This window comes from Sesamum indicum, linkage group LG1 (genome assembly GCF_000512975.1).
Source record: "Sesamum indicum cultivar Zhongzhi No. 13 linkage group LG1, S_indicum_v1.0, whole genome shotgun sequence".
Taxonomy (NCBI): Eukaryota; Viridiplantae; Streptophyta; class Magnoliopsida; order Lamiales; family Pedaliaceae; genus Sesamum; species Sesamum indicum.
In genome coordinates this window covers 1,914,498-1,931,786 of record NC_026145.1, presented here as the reverse complement: position 1 = coordinate 1,931,786, position 17,289 = coordinate 1,914,498, and the positions used below count along the sequence as shown (strand labels likewise).

At 35.2% G+C, this 17,289-nt stretch overlaps 4 protein-coding genes across 5 annotated transcripts in view; 3 read left to right on the top strand and 1 right to left on the bottom strand.

The window, feature by feature from the left end:
- LOC105156126 (serine/threonine-protein kinase EDR1) lies at window positions 6-6,249 on the top strand. The gene is made up of 12 exons (XM_020699491.1): window positions 6-230; window positions 544-647; window positions 1,881-2,818; window positions 3,241-3,281; window positions 3,589-3,657; window positions 3,777-3,877; window positions 4,483-4,561; window positions 4,642-4,740; window positions 4,827-4,895; window positions 5,060-5,109; window positions 5,201-5,377; window positions 5,528-6,249. Exons 1-12 carry the CDS (start codon window positions 6-8, stop codon window positions 5,628-5,630), a joined length of 2,055 nt encoding a protein of 684 aa, XP_020555150.1. The 3' UTR covers window positions 5,631-6,249.
- On the top strand, window positions 6,700-8,365 carry LOC105176585 (uncharacterized protein ycf36). The gene is made up of 4 exons (XM_011099481.2): window positions 6,700-7,460; window positions 7,605-7,633; window positions 7,760-7,816; window positions 7,982-8,365. The coding sequence occupies exons 1-4, from the start codon at window positions 6,947-6,949 to the stop codon at window positions 8,204-8,206; spliced, it is 825 nt and encodes a 274-aa protein (XP_011097783.1). The 5' UTR covers window positions 6,700-6,946; the 3' UTR covers window positions 8,207-8,365.
- On the top strand, window positions 11,488-14,960 carry LOC105176386 (protein REVERSION-TO-ETHYLENE SENSITIVITY1-like). Of its 2 annotated transcripts, XM_011099287.2 has the most exons (4): window positions 11,488-11,666; window positions 12,487-12,565; window positions 13,099-13,532; window positions 14,433-14,960. In XM_011099287.2, exons 3-4 carry the CDS (start codon window positions 13,224-13,226, stop codon window positions 14,853-14,855), a joined length of 732 nt encoding a protein of 243 aa, XP_011097589.1. In that variant the 5' UTR covers window positions 11,488-11,666; window positions 12,487-12,565; window positions 13,099-13,223; the 3' UTR covers window positions 14,856-14,960. The 2 variants fall into 2 exon arrangements, with proteins under 2 accessions (XP_011097589.1, XP_011097511.1); XM_011099209.2 differs by lacking the exon at window positions 12,487-12,565.
- Window positions 15,569-17,289, bottom strand: part of LOC105176303 — a gene marked incomplete in the record, with an annotated part of 2,992 nt that continues 1,271 nt past the window's right edge. Inside the window, 3 exon segments of the mRNA XM_011099097.2 lie at window positions 15,569-16,000; window positions 16,770-16,860; window positions 16,934-17,289. Of these exon segments, the coding sequence (XP_011097399.1) occupies window positions 15,914-16,000; window positions 16,770-16,860; window positions 16,934-17,289 (534 nt within the window).

Here is a 17,289-nt window from a genome sequence, read left to right as displayed (position 1 = left end):
TGTCCATGGAATGTCATGCTCTGGATAAGACCTTGAATGCGAGTTTTCTGGTTCAAAAAATTGCGGAGCTTATTGTTGAAAGAATGGGAGGCCCTGTGAGTGATGTTGAAGATATGTTCAGGAGGTGGAGGGCAAGGAATCATGAGCTGAAAATCTATTTGAATACAATCATCCTTCCTCTTGGCTCTCTTGATGTTGGACATTCACGCCAAAGGGCATTACTCTTTAAGGTAGTAATGTTTCTTACAATCATGTGGATAAAATATTTCCGTCTTATATAATAACATTGACTTGTCACCATCTCGTTCCATATCTTGCCTTTACTGGCAAGTGTCTGGTTCCTATTTCCAATTTGATGGGGGGATCCAGCAACTTTCAATGACAAAGTAATATCATAATGATAAACTTTGTGCATATTTCTGATACGTTACATTTATACTTGAAAGCCTTGCTGTTGTGTTATTTCCCATTGTTCTGCACTCATTCTCACTGCATAAATAAAACTATAAATGAAGATTTAATAACCCAAATGTTGGTTTCTAGGTACTTGCTGACAGGATCAACCTTCCATGCAAGCTAGTCAAAGGGAGTTATTATACTGGCACTGATGACGGAGCTGTGAACTTGATAAAATTGGATGATGGAAGGTACTGGCTTGTATGCTAGGTTGCCAATTTTCTATTTAAAGACATTGTTGTTTTACATATTGGTCTTCACACTCTATGTCCAATGTGAATGAATTTCATTTTGGTGGTGGTGGGTATGTAGGGAAGGGAAGGGGATTAAGCTGGACAAAACTGGGGAGTAAAGTATGGCTGACGTTTTATATCTGCTAACATATACATTGTTCTAAAACATTAGGGTTCAATCTTTTGCAGGAAATTTCAATCATTATTAGCTTGATTTGGTTTTTTTGGGTATTTTACCTATTGCAGTTCTCTGTTTTGGTGCATATCAATTCATCGCTGCAAACTTTTTGTGTGAACCATGAACACCAAGCATATTAAGCCCACTGTTGGTTGCAACTTGCAAACTCCCCTTATGTTGATTGTAACATTGCTCCGTAATCATGCTATCCGTGAGATTGCGATGTTCTATATTTGCTCCAATTAGATGTGAAAAGTGTAGCAACAAAAAAGTGAGATTTAAGGGTTATCTATACTAATATAAAAAGAAAAGCCCCTCCACACTCACAAACGGCGGTTAATGACACTGGTGCACCAATTTTTTGTGAAGTAAAAAATGCCTTTCATAATAAAATAACTAATTATTCAACTTTTCAAAATTTAATTAATTGATAAATTATTTTTTTCTTTTTATTAATATAATGTACTGCATTATATATTTGACTTCATAATCCATTTCAAAGCGTGAAAGATTATTTATTAGCCACAACGGCTAGTTTAAATAATTCAAAGAAGTTCTATTATTATTGTGGATGAATCTGTTACAGGAAAAGTGCTTCTTGGTCTCCAAAGTGTCTTCACGGCTCACACTGTCCTACAATCACGTTGAAACATAGATAGCCATGCCAAGTTGCTAGCTTTGGAAAGGTGTCAATCTGCTCAAAACTGTTTGTGTAATGTAATTGCAACTGGCTTTCAAGTGGAACTTGGAAAAAGAGCCTCTTGCTCACTCTGTATCAAAAAATTTTAAAATGGAATTCTCCTAGCTAGGCTGAATCTAAGAAATTTTTCACCATCTTCTTCATTACATTAGCCCCACAAATCCCTCCTTTTTGTATGAAATATAGTTTCTTCTTATTAATCTGGTCTGGCATTCATTGTTGTTCTTTTAGTAGATTGCAGGGTGCTTGTTTTAGAATAATTTCCTAGTTTTTTTTTTTTTGAGACACTAAACTAATTTTTCAACTGATGCAGCGAGTACATTATTGATCTAATGGGTGCTCCAGGCACACTCATTCCAGCTGAGGTACCTAGCAGTCATCATCAAAATTTTGGGTTGGATGCAATGGGTGCTGCTACTTTGGTAGGGAGGGACAAGAGTTCATGTACAGCATCTGACCAAGGACCTAGAATTAGGTTATGTTCACCTGGTGTGGATGAGACTCATAAAACCAGTATTTCAACACCAGAACCATCAGCCATGGCCATCATATCAAATAGAGAAGACAGGAGAATAGTAGAAAAAAACCAGACAGAGCAGTTGGAGCATTTTCATCCGCCAAGCGGATCAGGTGAAGCATCACTGCATGCTGGAAAGAAAAAATCAAGTGGCCGGGACTCACATACAGAAGATGCTTCCGGTTCTGCTACCAGTGCTGTGAAGGAACCAGATTTCACTGGAGAACTTCCTACCATGTGGTCAGAGAACTGTGCATCAACACCCAAAGATTTGTTTCCAAACATAAGTTCTCATGATTTCAGAGAAGACAAAGTGCTGGAAAGGAATGGACTAGTAAGGAGAGACAGAGTCGTTGATTCTGAAAATGAGCACTCTCTTGTACCTTTTACAGGGTTGCAGTTATGGAACATTGTGTATAACCAAAAGCCTTCACCTGAAGGATTGGGAACACACCTGTTTAAACTGGAACCAGAAGGATATAAATCATCTCTAGATAGTCCAGGGGAGCAAAATGTGCTTGTCAAAGATAGAAATAATGAAGTGAACTCAAACGGCAATGCTGCTGCTGGTAGAGAGCTTGTTGATTATTCGGAAAGTACAGAGGCTATGCTAGTATGCTGCACTGACCAGCTGGATGCTAACAAGACTCACAATGTGCAAATGGATCCCGTACTGAGTGGAGTTGCTGAAATTTTGTGGGAGGATCTTCAAATTGGCGAACGCATTGGTATAGGTAAGAGTTGCAGGCTTGCAGCATTGGATTTGTTCCTTGTTTGGAAGTTGAGGTTCACTGTGAGAGAATAGGGCAAGCTGTCTACACGAGGGTGATTGTGATTCTCTATTATCTTATTGGGGAAAGCTAACCTCCTCCCTGCATTTTGTTTTCTCTAAGCACCTTTATTTCAGCTATTTTCTCGTGTCTTTTAGATACAGAACATTTTCATTGCACAATGCTCCCTATTCTTTTATTAGGGGCCCATCAAAGCCGTTGCTTTTGACTAAGTGATCACTTAGAACTTATTTAAATATGCATAAGCCCGATAATTTTGTATCTGCAGCTGTGTAATGAGCATGCTAAAGCACTTCTGTTCACAAAGTATGATATTTGCTTTGATGCAGTCCTGAATACATTCTATCTCCTTCTATATTTTGCAGGGTCATATGGTGAGGTCTACCGAGCAGAATGGAATGGCACGGTAGCTTATACTTTTACAGTTTTGGTGATCTAATATGTGGTTAATACATGTCTTATGGTAAAACTACAAGCACATTATGCGTGTTTTCTTGGTATATTTGGCTATACTGTTAGCACTCATTACATCTATGTTGTGGTTTTAGGCCATGTAAACATTGTTTAAGCTCTTTTTCAGGTTTCCTAGAGCAATTTGCTGCTCCAGATTACGGATCTGTTTGTGTGTTTTTTTTATGATCGTTCCAGTATTAGAAGGTATCATATTCTTGATTGACACTTGTTTTCACATAGCTATCGTCATTTCATGACAGGAAGTTGCAGTGAAAAAATTTATGAACCAAGATATCTCAGGCGATGCACTAGCACAATTTAAATGTGAGGTAAATGCAAATTTTGGAACATATGTCTCTATGTGAGGCTTTATGTGCTAGCAAGATTTTCTTCTCCTTTCCTTTGATTTTTCTGGGCTTTAAACCCTTTGCGCTGTTGCCTGATGCAGATTGAAATCATGTTAAGGTTGAGGCATCCAAATGTTGTTCTTTTCATGGGAGCGGTGACGCGCCCCCCAAATATGTCCATATTGACAGAATTTCTTCCAAGGTTTATTTCTCAATAGCATATAAAAACTTGCAGGATCATATCATTGTTTATTGGATTTAACTCTCTTAGAATATTCTCTACCTCATATAATATTAGTCTTCAGCCTCCGGAACAAAGTCAGAGTTTGATCTTTTGGGCTCTCTTAGCATATTCTAATTGTATAGGCTGATTGCTTCTCTATCTTAAACTTCCTTACTACCCTCTGCTTGTGGCCATGCACATTGAGGGTAGTGGATTGGGGCAGGTTGTTTTATGTGTTAGGTACCTTTATGGAACATGCACTATGAACTCTGTCTTTTTTTCATTTCCTGAGAAAAACTTGACAAGAGAAAGGATAATGGAAGAGGTGGGTTGGGGATGACAGGCAGTAAACCTGCATAGCAGGATTGGATTAGTTGATTTGGACCTCTTATTTTATTGTTTGGGCTTTAATGAGTTTTAAGTCTTACTATCTGATGAACATTGTGATAATGCTATTAACAGTGGCATCTGTGAGATATTTCAGGTTTCTTATTGAACTCTTAAAACATAAATAGATCATAATATTCTGATGATTCTTTTCGTCTTACTTTATATAGCTTATAATCCCCATATCTTTCATGCAGGGGTAGTTTATATAAGCTGCTGCACCGCCCAAATATCCAAATAGATGAAAAAAGACGCATAAAGATGGCCCTTGATGTGGTATTGGTTGGATGAATTGAATTCCATTTGTTTCTGCTATAAGGTCCTTTGCCATCTGTTAATACACCAATCTTTTGCAGGCTAAGGGAATGAATTATTTGCATACTAGCCATCCTATCATTGTGCATCGGGATCTTAAGACACCAAACCTCCTTGTTGATAAAAATTGGGTTGTTAAGGTTTGGTCTTATTACCTATGGTCCCTTACATTGAGATAACGAATTCCCCATTTCAATCCTAACATTTTTTTCCTGCACAATGTTAGGTTTGTGATTTTGGGATGTCACGTTTGCAGCACCATACTTTTCTATCTTCAAAGTCAACTGCTGGAACGGTAATGCTCGTGAAGCCAATGTTTTGTTATCTATATCTTTTTTTACCATTTATTGGATGCCATCTTCGCTAGAGACTGGGGGCAAAAGTAAGAGTAAGAATAAAACCAGAAGGGAATATGATGACATCATTAAAGATTTGCTGCTTTTTTTCTTCACTTTGCAGGCAGAATGGATGGCTCCAGAAGTTCTAAGAAATGAACCATCCAACGAGAAGTGAGTTAATAGTCTACATACTCTAGTTCTTCAACTCTTTCTGATCTTGTATTTTGGGTCTGGCTAATAAGGTTGGCTACTTTATTTGCAGATCGGATGTATATAGTTTTGGGGTCATACTTTGGGAGCTGGCAACTCTGCGAGTGCCGTGGACAGAAATGAACTCAATGCAGGTGGTTGGAGCTGTTGGATTCCAGGGTAGACATCTTGACATCCCACCCACGATTGATCCCCTGGTGGCAGAGATAATAAGTGACTGCTGGAACAGGTTAATTTCTGACAAAAGCCTACTTCTGCCAATTGATCCTTAGCTATAATGCCTCGCTGTTTATATAGTTCTTTTCTGTTTGATTGAATGGCCCAAAATGCACATTGGATTTCATAGATTAGACTAACTTGGAAACTTCATCTTCTGCAGAAACCCACAGGCACGCCCTTCTTTTGCACAGATTATTACCCGTCTCAAATGTCTGCAGCGTCTCAGTTTGCAGAGAACAGAGAACCGTAAAAATCAGCAGTGATGATGTAGCAGTAGCTAAGAGCTCGTTTCTGGGTTCGAAGAGCCAGAAGAGCAAAAGTCAAAAGTTTGAGAAATCGTCTGGAAGCAAGGTAACTGGATGGGGAAGTGTTGGTTCATTCAAAGTGGGAACCCAACACGGCCAATTCAGAACAGAGCAAATGCCCTCAACTTCAAAACTGGCTTGAAGGGAAGTAGGGCAAAAGCTGTTAGTAAACTTGATCACATTAATTTGTGAAGTCCTAAAAAACGAAAGAGAAAATGGTAAAGGCCTTCTCTTCATGGTTTTTAGGGTCAAATCAATGTAATATGATCTATTTGTAAGAATCTCTTAATAAAAAAGAAAAGTGGGAAGGAAAAAAAAAAAGAAAAAAGCAAAAGGAAAGAAAAAAAGAAACGAAGAAAAGAAGAAAAGAGAGTGAGTTTTGGAATCTGTTGGAGATCGTCAAAAGTAGCAACTGTAAAAAGAGGGTCTCTACAGGTTGCGCGCCTGAAGAAAAGAGGGTTATTAGTTAAAACAAAAATGTCATGTACTTAACTGCCTTCATTTATACTATTACAACTACTACTCTGTATCTCCCTGCCGTTGAAAAGAAAAGTGGTGAATGTTGTGAACTTTTCTACTGAGTTTTACCCTATATTTACTTGCTGGGATTTTAGGGATGTTATCTGCTTTACACCCAAGACTCAAGTATCATGGTGGCCTTCCATGTCCATGTAATTGTGAAAAGGGCCCATTCATCTTTCACTTATATCTCCGGCGTCTCATGTTAGTCAACTTGAGAAACGTGACATTTTGCACTAAACTAGTGTATTGCCACACTCGAGAGATTTTTCACTTCTTCGTGATATACATGTGCGCACACCATTTTTCTCTCCTTTTATTTTCTTTAGGGCGAAGATATATAAAGGTTGTTTAATTAGAAAAATTATTAGATATGTTATAAGTTAATCGAAGGAATTGATTTTTTTTGTTAATATTAATAAATTTAGGGAATATAATTAATGAAAAGATTTATTTATTCGATAAAAATAAATTTTAGACATGTCAAATATAATTTTTTTTTTATCTAAAAAGGATTTATATATAATCCCATCACATTTAAAGAAAAAATGATATAATTACCCATATTTTTTGCACCCCTTCTTGTCTCCTTTTCTTGCTTGACTGAAGACGCCACGTTCACAACCACAGCCAAACACAAGTACAAGACTTTTTTCCCACGCGACTAACAATAATATCCAAAACCCACAACCCAAACCAACAGAAACCTTCCAATATATATAAAATTAAAAAAAAAAAAAGAAAAAGAAAAAGAAATGGCGGTGGGCAGTACCTTCTTTCTCTCTCTAAAACCACTGTCATCACCGGCTCTCTCCTCCTTCCCCTTCTCCTCCACAGCCACCAACTACCAACCCACTCTGACGACACATCCCAAAGCTCATACACAAACTTCCTCCTTTCCTAAAATACCCTTGTCATCTTTCAAGAATAACAACAACACCCCATCCCCATCAGAAACCGGGTGCCCTGTGCCGCTGGATCAACAGCCCATCAACGAGTACCACTCTCTCTCCAATTCTTTCCCCTTCTCATGGGCGTCAGGCGACGTCGTTGAGTTCTGCTCAAGGCTTTTCGCGACGGGGGCATGCTTTTCCCTTTTTGTGGGTCTTCCAGTTTCTTGGTTTGGGTCCGTTGGGCCCAAATCTGAGCCCATCGGACTCCTCCTGGCCGCTGCTTCAAGTGGGCTTATCGTTGTCATTCTTGCCGTTGTCAGGATGTATTTGGGCTGGGCTTATGTGGGCAACCGCCTGTTAAGCGCCACTGTTGAATGTCAGTGAGTTTTTTTTCTTTTTTAACTCCTGTCTGATGCAGAATGCTTACACATTCTTTTCTTTTTACGATGATAAATTAATAATACTACTACTGACGAATCTCTCTCTCTCTCTCTCATATTTTCGTTTTTTGGGGTGACAGATGAAGAAACAGGATGGTACGATGGGCAGGTAATTTTTCTAATTTCCAATTGTCTGAATCTTACACTCTACCTGTCCAACTTCATCCATCTGCACCATAATTGTGCTGTGCTTTTGATGCAATTAATTACTCCATCAGTTTATTTTGATCTACAGATATGGGTGAAGACTGCAGAAGTTTTGGCTCGTGATCGACTTCTTGGTTCTTTTTCAGTAAGCCATCCCCAAACCCTCCACCCCCGAAAGAAAGAGTATGTATGTGTATACTATGAATGAATCACAGTATAAGTGTATTAGTGTTGGTTTAATCAGAATTTTCCTGAAATATTCTTACGGATGAATTTCTGTATATATATAAATGGTGGGTCTTTTACACAGGTGAAGCCTGTCCTAAGTAGGCTAAAGACAACGCTGGTGGTTCTCGGGACATCATTGTTTCTGTGCATAGTCCTCCTCGTCAACTCCGAAACCACCCAAAAACAAGCTTATACTATTCCAGGAGAAGAGCCTGGAGGCAGAGCTGTCCCAGGAGTCTACAACGATGAATCTGCAAGAAACTTTGAGCCTGATGCATTCTGTGGTGAATCAGTTGCACCACCTTAATCATCATCATCATCATCATGTTGTCCCACTCATTTTTCATTCCCCAGTACATACACTTATCTTCTTGTGCAGTTTCTTACTAATATGTGGTCTCATGGGTCGGAGTGGTGTGTTTGTACATTTGTTGTGGGGGGAAAAATTGCACTTCTGGCCCAAGAAGACAGGAGCGTTGCAAATTTTTATCCTCCACTTTGCAGGTTAATATTTTTTATCTAATTAAAAAATATTGCAAATGGTCCAAAGACGGTTCTACAAAATTAGTGCATGAGACCACATACACAATATTTTTTAATCCACTGAGATCAGAAATATTAATATCATCAAATATGGGATCGAGACTACACTGTCCTTTGTGCTATGAGATTAAAAATATAATTTTTTCTAGTAAATTTAGTATTTAGGTGGTCATGAATGTTTTTGCAAGAAAGAGTAATAAATGGGGAATGATGTTTTTGGTTGAGGAAATGTGTCAAGTAGTTGTACATTCATAAATTAGTTTGGGTGTCGCGTACGAGACGAGTCGGCTCGTGAGATTTCATTTTGAGCTTAAGCTCGAGCTCAATTCTCTCCGTTCATCAGCTCGTGAGCTGTTTGTATGTCACTTTATTTTTTTATATATATTTTTATTTTTATAATTTTTATATATTCAATTCCGTATGTAATACTTTATCAATTTTATACTCAAATTAACCATATATTATAATTATTTATCAATATCATACATTTTATTTTTCATAATAATAAATTATGTTCTTCTTATTTATATATTTAATCCTTATACAAAAATAAATTTAATCAACAATTTAGTAAATTATGATATTATTTATAAAATAATTACTTAATATAACACATAAACTTTATGAAATATTTTATTATATATTTGTATTGTGTTATACTTTTTTTTTAAATTAACAAGTAAAATTCACTTATAATTTTTTTATCTACTTCTGATTTTTATATTTATATCAAGATATATATTATGCATTGTGCAGTCTATTTATTACTTATAAATTTATGTCAAAATTTAGTGATTCTTATGAATTGATCTAAAAATAATGATAATGATAATAATAATAAAAATGATGGTTGAACAATTTTAATTATTACTTTATTATATGTATAATGTGATAAAAAAGTTTAATAAACAATTGCAATATCTTAAAATTCGTGCACCCGATTCATACTAAATTTAAATATATATAAGATTGTTTCCATTAGATCATATCAGACGATATGATTTAAAATCACATGGCCTGATTCAACGATAATTTGTCTTGAATGATTTCTCTTATGTTCCGAGTACGATATCTCGACATTCGTATATTTAATAAGTCTAAAACTTTACCAAATGTGTTATTTTGTAAGTTTGATCATATCTAACAGTTTGATCTGAATTTTGTTGATCCGATTAAATAATGTAAGATGATAGTTACTTCAATATAATACTAACATTTATAAATATATAAATTTATTACAGATGGTGAACATATATTTATCTCAATTATAAAATATTTTTATGTATTTCAAATGCATTATTCCGGATAATAAATACTTTTCTATAATTTTAAATTATTCGGTATGAATTTTTTATTAATTAAATCACTACTAAACTAATTAGTAGTTTATATTTAGAACAATAAATTAAAATATCATACTATATTTTAATATATTTATAACATAATATGAATTATGTAATTTATTTTATTATTTATAAATTTATGTAAAAATTATGTGATTCCTATGATTTAATCTAATAATAATAAAAAAAATCAAAATAAAAAATAGTTCGAGCTCGTCGATCTCAAGCTCACAAAAAAAGATATTGAACTCTAAACAATTCGGGCCAAATTTAAATGGTATTGAAAAAACATTTCATACTTTTTTAAAAAATTAAAAATATACTTTTTTATAAAATTAAAAATATATTTTTTTGTGACTATAATTAAAATTATGAATATACTTTTTACAGTGGTAAAATTTTACAAACGATCCAGAAGGGTATTAATATAATTCTATAAAGAAATAAAAATATTTATGTAATTAAATATAAAAATGTGTCAATGTCATTTCCCAACTCTTCTTACCAGAAAAACGAAAAGAAAAATTATTTATGACAGGGAAAGGGGCAAAAAAGGGATAACTGTAATCTCTTCTACTAAAATTCGGTGTAATTTTTTTCGTCTAACAAAATAAGTTTTTCAATTAGTCAAAGTTCACTAAATTTATCGATATTAACAAAAATATAGGATAAAAGTGGGATAATTACAATTTTTGATCCTCATATATTGCCACTAATTCGTTTTCAGTCCCTAAATATATTAAAATTCTATTTTCGTCCTTCAACTCTTAAAATATTAACAGTTTTGGTCTTAAGCCTAATTAATGACTATTTTGCCATTGACAAACTTGACATACTTTTGAAAAAAATTTAAACCTCCATAAATTCATTCACTAGAAAAAAAGTTTATTATTGGCTATGGCTAAAACTATGGTAAATGACTACTATTAACTACGGTTAAACATAACTGATGCAAAAAAACTAGATTTTCAATCATAAAAAAATTATTTGTCACGACTAAGAGCCATGGTCAAAATATTTGTCATGGCGCCATGGCGAATATTTTTGCCACCTTCGCAAAAATCACGGCCAACAACCGTTGCGTGACTTTGGTCAATAACTATTTGCTACAACTATTTATTATTAATCATGACAATTGGCTGTAGTTAAATGTTATAAATCTTCTAGTGATTCCTTTATCTGATTGCCTTGTTCCCGGGGTATTCCAAATTTTCGATTTTATAGATTTTCTCCAACCATACTATCCGAGAATACCGAGGGCTTGGAATACCCAAGAACAAGATGGTCAAAGAAAAGTATGAATATATGGAGGTTTAAATTTATTTTCGAAAGCATATTGGGCCTGATCATGAGCATAGATATGGTAACTAATTAGGATTAAGTACCGAAACTATTAATATTTTAAAAAATTGAAGGACTAAAATAAAATTTCAATATGTTTAGGGACTGAAAATAAATTAGTGATAATATATTAGAACCAAAAATATAATTATCCTGATAAAAGTCTATATTTATTTATTATTGATATATTGAAAATTTTTTATTATCAATAATAAGTCAATAGCCTAACCATCATAGTAGTGGGACCTCTATGAAGAGAGAGAGAGAGAGAGGGAGAGAGACAGAGAGAGAGAGAGAGAGAGAGAGAGAGAGAGAGAGGAGTTTGTGAGGTTCATGCACCTTTCCCCGTTCAAGTCTTTTGCTCTTTCGATGAACAAATCCATTTCTATTTACTTCGCAATAAAATATAACAAAACCCAACAAAATAAAAGAAAATTCAAAAATAATTATCTACAATTTTCTTGCTTAGTAATCAGAGTCTAATACTTCCATTTCTCATTTTCATAACATGAGTTCTGAAGTTTGCGCAAGATTATGCAGGTAATTTTCAGCTACCGTCAGCTCTTCTTTTCCTTTTTTCTTTGTAAAAACAAAACTTACTCCTATTTTTGAATAGTTCATTGTTATTTAATCTTCTGGGTTTCTTCTAGCTGCAGTTCTAGTAGAAAGTTACGGTTTTTTTCTTTTGTATTTGTGGGTTTGTGATCTTGTTTGCGTATATTCATTTTGCGGTTGTCAAGAACGGTTTTTGATCTGTCTGCTAGCTGAAAATTGGAGTGGATTCTTTTATTATTATGACAATGAAATTTTCATGTTCTTCTTTGATCCTAACGGAGAGGGCTTTTGGAGAAAGGATAATCGGTGGTTAGTGAAATTCTGCTCTCAGTTAATGAAGAACATGTCTCTTCAAGAATATTGCTAATTAAAATGATTAATTGTTTTTCTGCACAATTCTTTCTTGGATTTTTTTGCATAATAGTTCTCTTAGATTCCTGCTAAAGATTTTTCCTTGATCAATTGATCCTTTGTGTGTGTGTGTGTGTTTGTCCTCTTTTCTTAATTTTCAACTGAATGTGAGTGATTGCGTAATTCGAAATGATTAGACCATGGTTTATATCTTGTTGATCTTTTCGGGAAGATGCAAAAAATAGATTTATGGAAAGTGATTTATGTTCTGGAAGCAAGTATGTAAATTTGCTTATAGTTTCATACATGTGCACTTTGAAAATGCTCAAGTGTTTGCGCTAGATGTATGGTATGGGATAGCATCGTGTTCACTGTTAATATAGATTCATTATTGCTAAAAGGTGCTGTATTTCTAATCTTCAGCAACATCGTTACGAATATTTGCAAATGCCAGGTTTAAAGTAAGTGGGCTTTAGGGAGCCCGTAGTTTTTTGGATCTGTTCTGGATCTTAAGAAAGGGAAAAACACACAAGGTAAGTTGCACCAATGTAATGGTAATTCCTTGTAATCTTTCAGCTTTAAAGATTGTTGTTTTCCAGCATTCATTGGAAACAAATTTAGACGTTGAAGATGTGAAGTCCTCATGCATATGTAGCATTTGAAATAGTCAGTTGCATGGAATATTCTTGCATATAGCCGGAACGTCACTCGTAGTTTTGGATGAGACAAAGCTAGGGAAAGCAATACTATATTTGCTGCCTGCCTTGTTGATTAGTCAAGATTGATATGTGTGCTTATCCATTGCGACATGGAAGTTTTAATGGATCAGGAGACATGGGTATCAATGGTTATAATAATGTACTGATAATGGTATTTGATTGTAGCACTTCCTGTAACTCTATTATCATATGGCACCTTTTTGTCCACATTTGTTTAATGCATTGCCTTAAAATGGTGTTTGAGCCCTCCGATGTCGTGATTCAAACCCTTTCTCTTTTTCCCGTTTACTTTAGTATTATTTTCCTCCTTATACTTGCATTTACCATATGTCTGTTTTGCGTTCCAGAGTTGACTTTTCATTTTAGTGGCGAGGGGACCGATGTTCTTATCTTGTTTCCTAATGTAACCATGGCACTGGAGGATGTTCTCTGATGAGGAAATAGTAAGGACTGGAAGTTTGTATTTGGCCATATGTCTTTAGGAACTCTTTCTCTGACGAAATTCAATCTTGCCCAAGAAGTTCGAAATGAAGATTATGCTGGAAATATTCTGCACGAATTCTGGCCACTTGATGAAGTAGATCCTAAGAAGGCAACATTCCCATGTTGTTTAGTTTGGACACCTCTGCCAGTAGTCTCGTGGCTGGCCCCTTTCATTGGACACGTTGGGATATGCAAGGAGGACGGTACCGTTTTAGATTTCTCGGGTTCCAACCTCGTTAATGTTGATGATTTTGCTTTTGGTCCCGTTGCAAGATACGTCCAATTGGAACGAGAGCAGGTATAACTCCATGAGTTCTCCCAACTAACTTTGGATTCCTTTCTCTTTTCCCCTACATATCTCCCCCTTTTTTCTCCTCTTTCTTTATCTCTCTGATGCCGTGCATCCATGCATGTGTGCGTTTGTTTGTGTGTATAATTGTGCATCTGCTCCATTTACATGTGCTAGAACCGCAGATAATATAATAATTTGGGTCTTCCTTTTGTGATCCATGGCAATGTGAACCGTTATTCTGAACTGAGGGTTTACACTCTAGTAGATGCTACCAACATCAGTAGCATTTAGTGTAGCCCATAAACGATCTCAAGTGTCGGTCTTTCATTTGTTTGTTCAAGTATTCTATTTTATAGTAAGAAACCAGCATATAAAAGCTTTTTAAAGGTAATTGCAGAATGTTTCTTGTTTTCCCATTCAACTGGAATTTCGATTTTGTGCCAACACAGGTGTCTAAGCAAGGGTAAGTGTCGTAGAAATAGAAAAGGGATAATTACATTTACACCCCTTGATTTGTGGTATGTTTATACAAACCACCCCTATCTTTTGGATAATTACATATACATCCATCAAAATATCATTATCGCTTACACATATCACCCCTTACTTTTTTGAGAAATTACACACACACCCAAAAAATGTTAGCATCATTATATAAAATACCTCTATTTTTTTGCTATCAAGGATTGTTTCGGTAATTATGCAAAAGATAGAGGTGGTTTATGTAAATAGACCATAGGTCAGGGGGTGTAAATGTAATTATCCCAAAAGAAAATGGGTGCACTCTTCATATTTTGTAAGGAGAATAAAAGTCGTAAGAAATACTTTCTGTGGGACTAATGCAGTATGTTATATGAGCTATACAAGTAATTGATAGATAACTTCATGTCATTTTTCTTTGAATAGTGTTGTTTTCCTCCGAACCTTGTTGGGCATACATGCAAGAATCCCTATGTTCATGCTGAATATGGGACAGCAATCACATGGGACGATGCTGTGCAGTCAAGCGCACGCCACTTTGAGAGCAAAACTTACAACCTCTTCACATGCAACTGCCACTCGTTCGTCGCCAATTGCCTGAATCGGCTCTGCTACAAGGGGTCAATGAGTTGGAACATGGTCAATGTTGCGGCTCTTATACTGTTTAAGGGAAAGTGGGTTGGCGGCTTTGATGTCGTACGATCATTTTTGCCTTTTGTTGTGGTGCTCTGCTTCGGTATATTTATGGTTGGATGGCCGTTTTTAATCGGATTATTTTCATTTTCATTACTCCTTATCGGATGGTTTTTGCTGGGTACTTATGTTTTCAAGAACTTGTTAGATTGTTAGATGCTTATTTTCCGTCGTACCTCTTGATTGCATTATGAGCTTAAACTGTGGTATAAGTAAGCATTCACCTTTAAAAGATCTGACAAAGAGCTATTCTATACAGCATCCTACTGATGTGCAACTTTTGATTGAAAGAGATGTAATTAATGTGCTGGAGTGCTTATGTAATTTCATCTTGATAATGACCCAAATCATAAAACATCCTAGAGATTACTATTTTCTGCATTTTCTTGAAAAAAAAAGGCGGGGGGAGGGGGGGTTAAATTATAACTATCTTTGAGATTTTGGTAAATATTATTTCATTGTTTGAAAAGTTACATATACTATTCTAATTTCGACGTTCTTGGTGATGAGTTGCAACATTCATTAGAATTTCATTCAATTTTTATGGTGAACTTGTCAAAATATTTTTTTAGATTACAAATTATAATTTCATTATATGTTTCTAAAAAAAATTAAAATCTTTTATGGACTAATATTTCCTTAAATTTTTTACAATACTCATTAATTTTTTTTAAATAATTTTTAACAAGGATAAAATAATAATATCCACTTTACCGTTTAGAAGCTAACATAATTATTTTTCATTTGAAGAGATATTTGTATGTTCAAACAACAAGAGGTATTCATAATTATACCAAATATTAAGTGAGGTAGTTGTAATTTACTTTTAAAAAATCCAATATTTGGGCAAAATATTACTTCCTTACAAGTAAAAGAACAAATAGGTAGCTGCAGTATCATTGAAAGAAAAATGAGCAGAGGGTGCAGCTGGTACTGTGCCATGTTTGGGAGACGAGATGAAAGCATTGAGAAAAATGCATACAAGTTTGGGGTCAATTAATATCACTGATAACACAACCATAAGCTGATGCTCATTAGTTCAGCCATTTATATGGAAAAATGTCAACCGATACAAAGTTCTTGGAGGCTGGAGATCATCAGTTCTTTTAGGAGTGCAAACTCATCGGAAAGAACACGATTTTGCATCTTCTTCTCGTTTTTTTTCTTCAGTCAATTCATTGTTTCAGTTGCAAAATAGCCCTCGTAGCATCATTTCACGCCCCGTATTTTGGGGCCTTCCAAATCTTAAATGCAACTTCATGCAAGACCCTGTCGGCCGGTATTATGAGGTTTCCACTGTTCTGCATGTAAATGTCGGTCAAAGTATTAATTGACAGCAGCATAGTACGGATTTCAAGAGGTAATTGAAATTTGCAGAGATATTGGCCAAGCAAAGGAATCAACATAAGAATGATCTTTCAGCAATTTTCAAGTTCCAGTGATTTGTAGGATGGTTTTGAGAGGACAGATTTACTTCTGAGGAAGAAAGCAAATTATCATCTTAAAGGTTCAGCAACTCCATTGTTCAACAGTTAAATTATAGAAAAATTATTACTCGGGCACTACTTGTTCGCAAACCTAATATTTAGTTTAAGTAGTTACAGAAGTATCGTAATAAATATACAACGATATGCTCTACTCAATAGTTTACAATCAACCACCAGTTGTATTACATTTTATTTCTTTATGTGAATGGAGCATGATGACAAGAGCAACTACAAAGAGAACGATGTTTGAACTTCATAGCAATCATTCGGTTCGTTAGCTACATCAAATCTTAGTCAGGTACTTCTGCTCATAGCAATTTGAGGAGACCACGGTATTCAGGTTTTATCTACTAAAATAAATTCAAGAGTGTTTGATCCAGCTAGAGTAAGAACTCAAGCCACAATTAGCTCTCCAAAATGCATGAACAGGTTATAATTCAGATTAAGAATTACACTATTTGTGCCTAATGATGAGATTCGTGCAAATTTATGTTATGTTGTACTAACACCAAGTACAATAGAACCAGCTAACAACAAGAACAAGACTATAGCACCAAAAGATATCCAAGAATAACTTCAATACCTCAATAATATCTCTTAAGGTGAATGACTCCACTGTGTCCACGCGAGTTACCGCCTTCTGATACTGGGCATGCAGCATCGGGCAGTAATGCCTGTAAAAGATTTCGTCAGATAGATCAAAACACATAGATAGTACCATAAGTTGACAGAAACAAGACTTCTGACCTAATATTTTCCCTTGGCTTCCCTGCTTGCACCGTGTAACTTTGACGTGGGAAAAGCAGTGAAATTTCGCTGTTATTTTCAGGTTTACTATCAGAAACCGGGAGTTCTAAATGGTCATTCTCTAGGGTAGCTCCATAGCTCATGATAACAGACATATGCAACCTAGAACCAATATCAGTTTCAGATTGTGCAATATGCAATAAATCACCAACCAAACAGTTCACAAATTCTACGTCTTTGTAACCATTCATCTTTTCACCAGCCCCAACATGAACAACAACTAAATCAAAATCGTTGCTGTCAATTATCTTCCCATCTTCAAAACCAAGCAATTTCAGCAATTCAGAAGCCAAATT

Excerpts from the sequence above, each read along its gene's own strand:
- LOC105176386 (XM_011099209.2), top strand. The coding sequence starts at position 13,224 with ATGTCTTTAGGAACTCTTTCTCTGACGAAATTCAATCTTGCCCAAGAA. Across the intron at positions 13,533-14,432 it reads TCCAATTGGAACGAGAGCAG|TGTTGTTTTCCTCCGAACCT; the intron begins GTATAACTCCAT and ends TTCTTTGAATAG.
- LOC105176585 (XM_011099481.2), top strand. The coding sequence starts at position 6,947 with ATGGCGGTGGGCAGTACCTTCTTTCTCTCTCTAAAACCACTGTCATCA. Across the intron at positions 7,634-7,759 it reads CAGGATGGTACGATGGGCAG|ATATGGGTGAAGACTGCAGA; the intron begins GTAATTTTTCTA and ends TTTGATCTACAG. Across the intron at positions 7,817-7,981 it reads GACTTCTTGGTTCTTTTTCA|GTGAAGCCTGTCCTAAGTAG; the intron begins GTAAGCCATCCC and ends TCTTTTACACAG.
- LOC105156126 (XM_020699491.1), top strand. The coding sequence starts at position 6 with ATGGAATGTCATGCTCTGGATAAGACCTTGAATGCGAGTTTTCTGGTT. Across the intron at positions 4,896-5,059 it reads CAAAGTCAACTGCTGGAACG|GCAGAATGGATGGCTCCAGA; the intron begins GTAATGCTCGTG and ends TTCACTTTGCAG. Across the intron at positions 5,378-5,527 it reads ATAAGTGACTGCTGGAACAG|AAACCCACAGGCACGCCCTT; the intron begins GTTAATTTCTGA and ends CATCTTCTGCAG.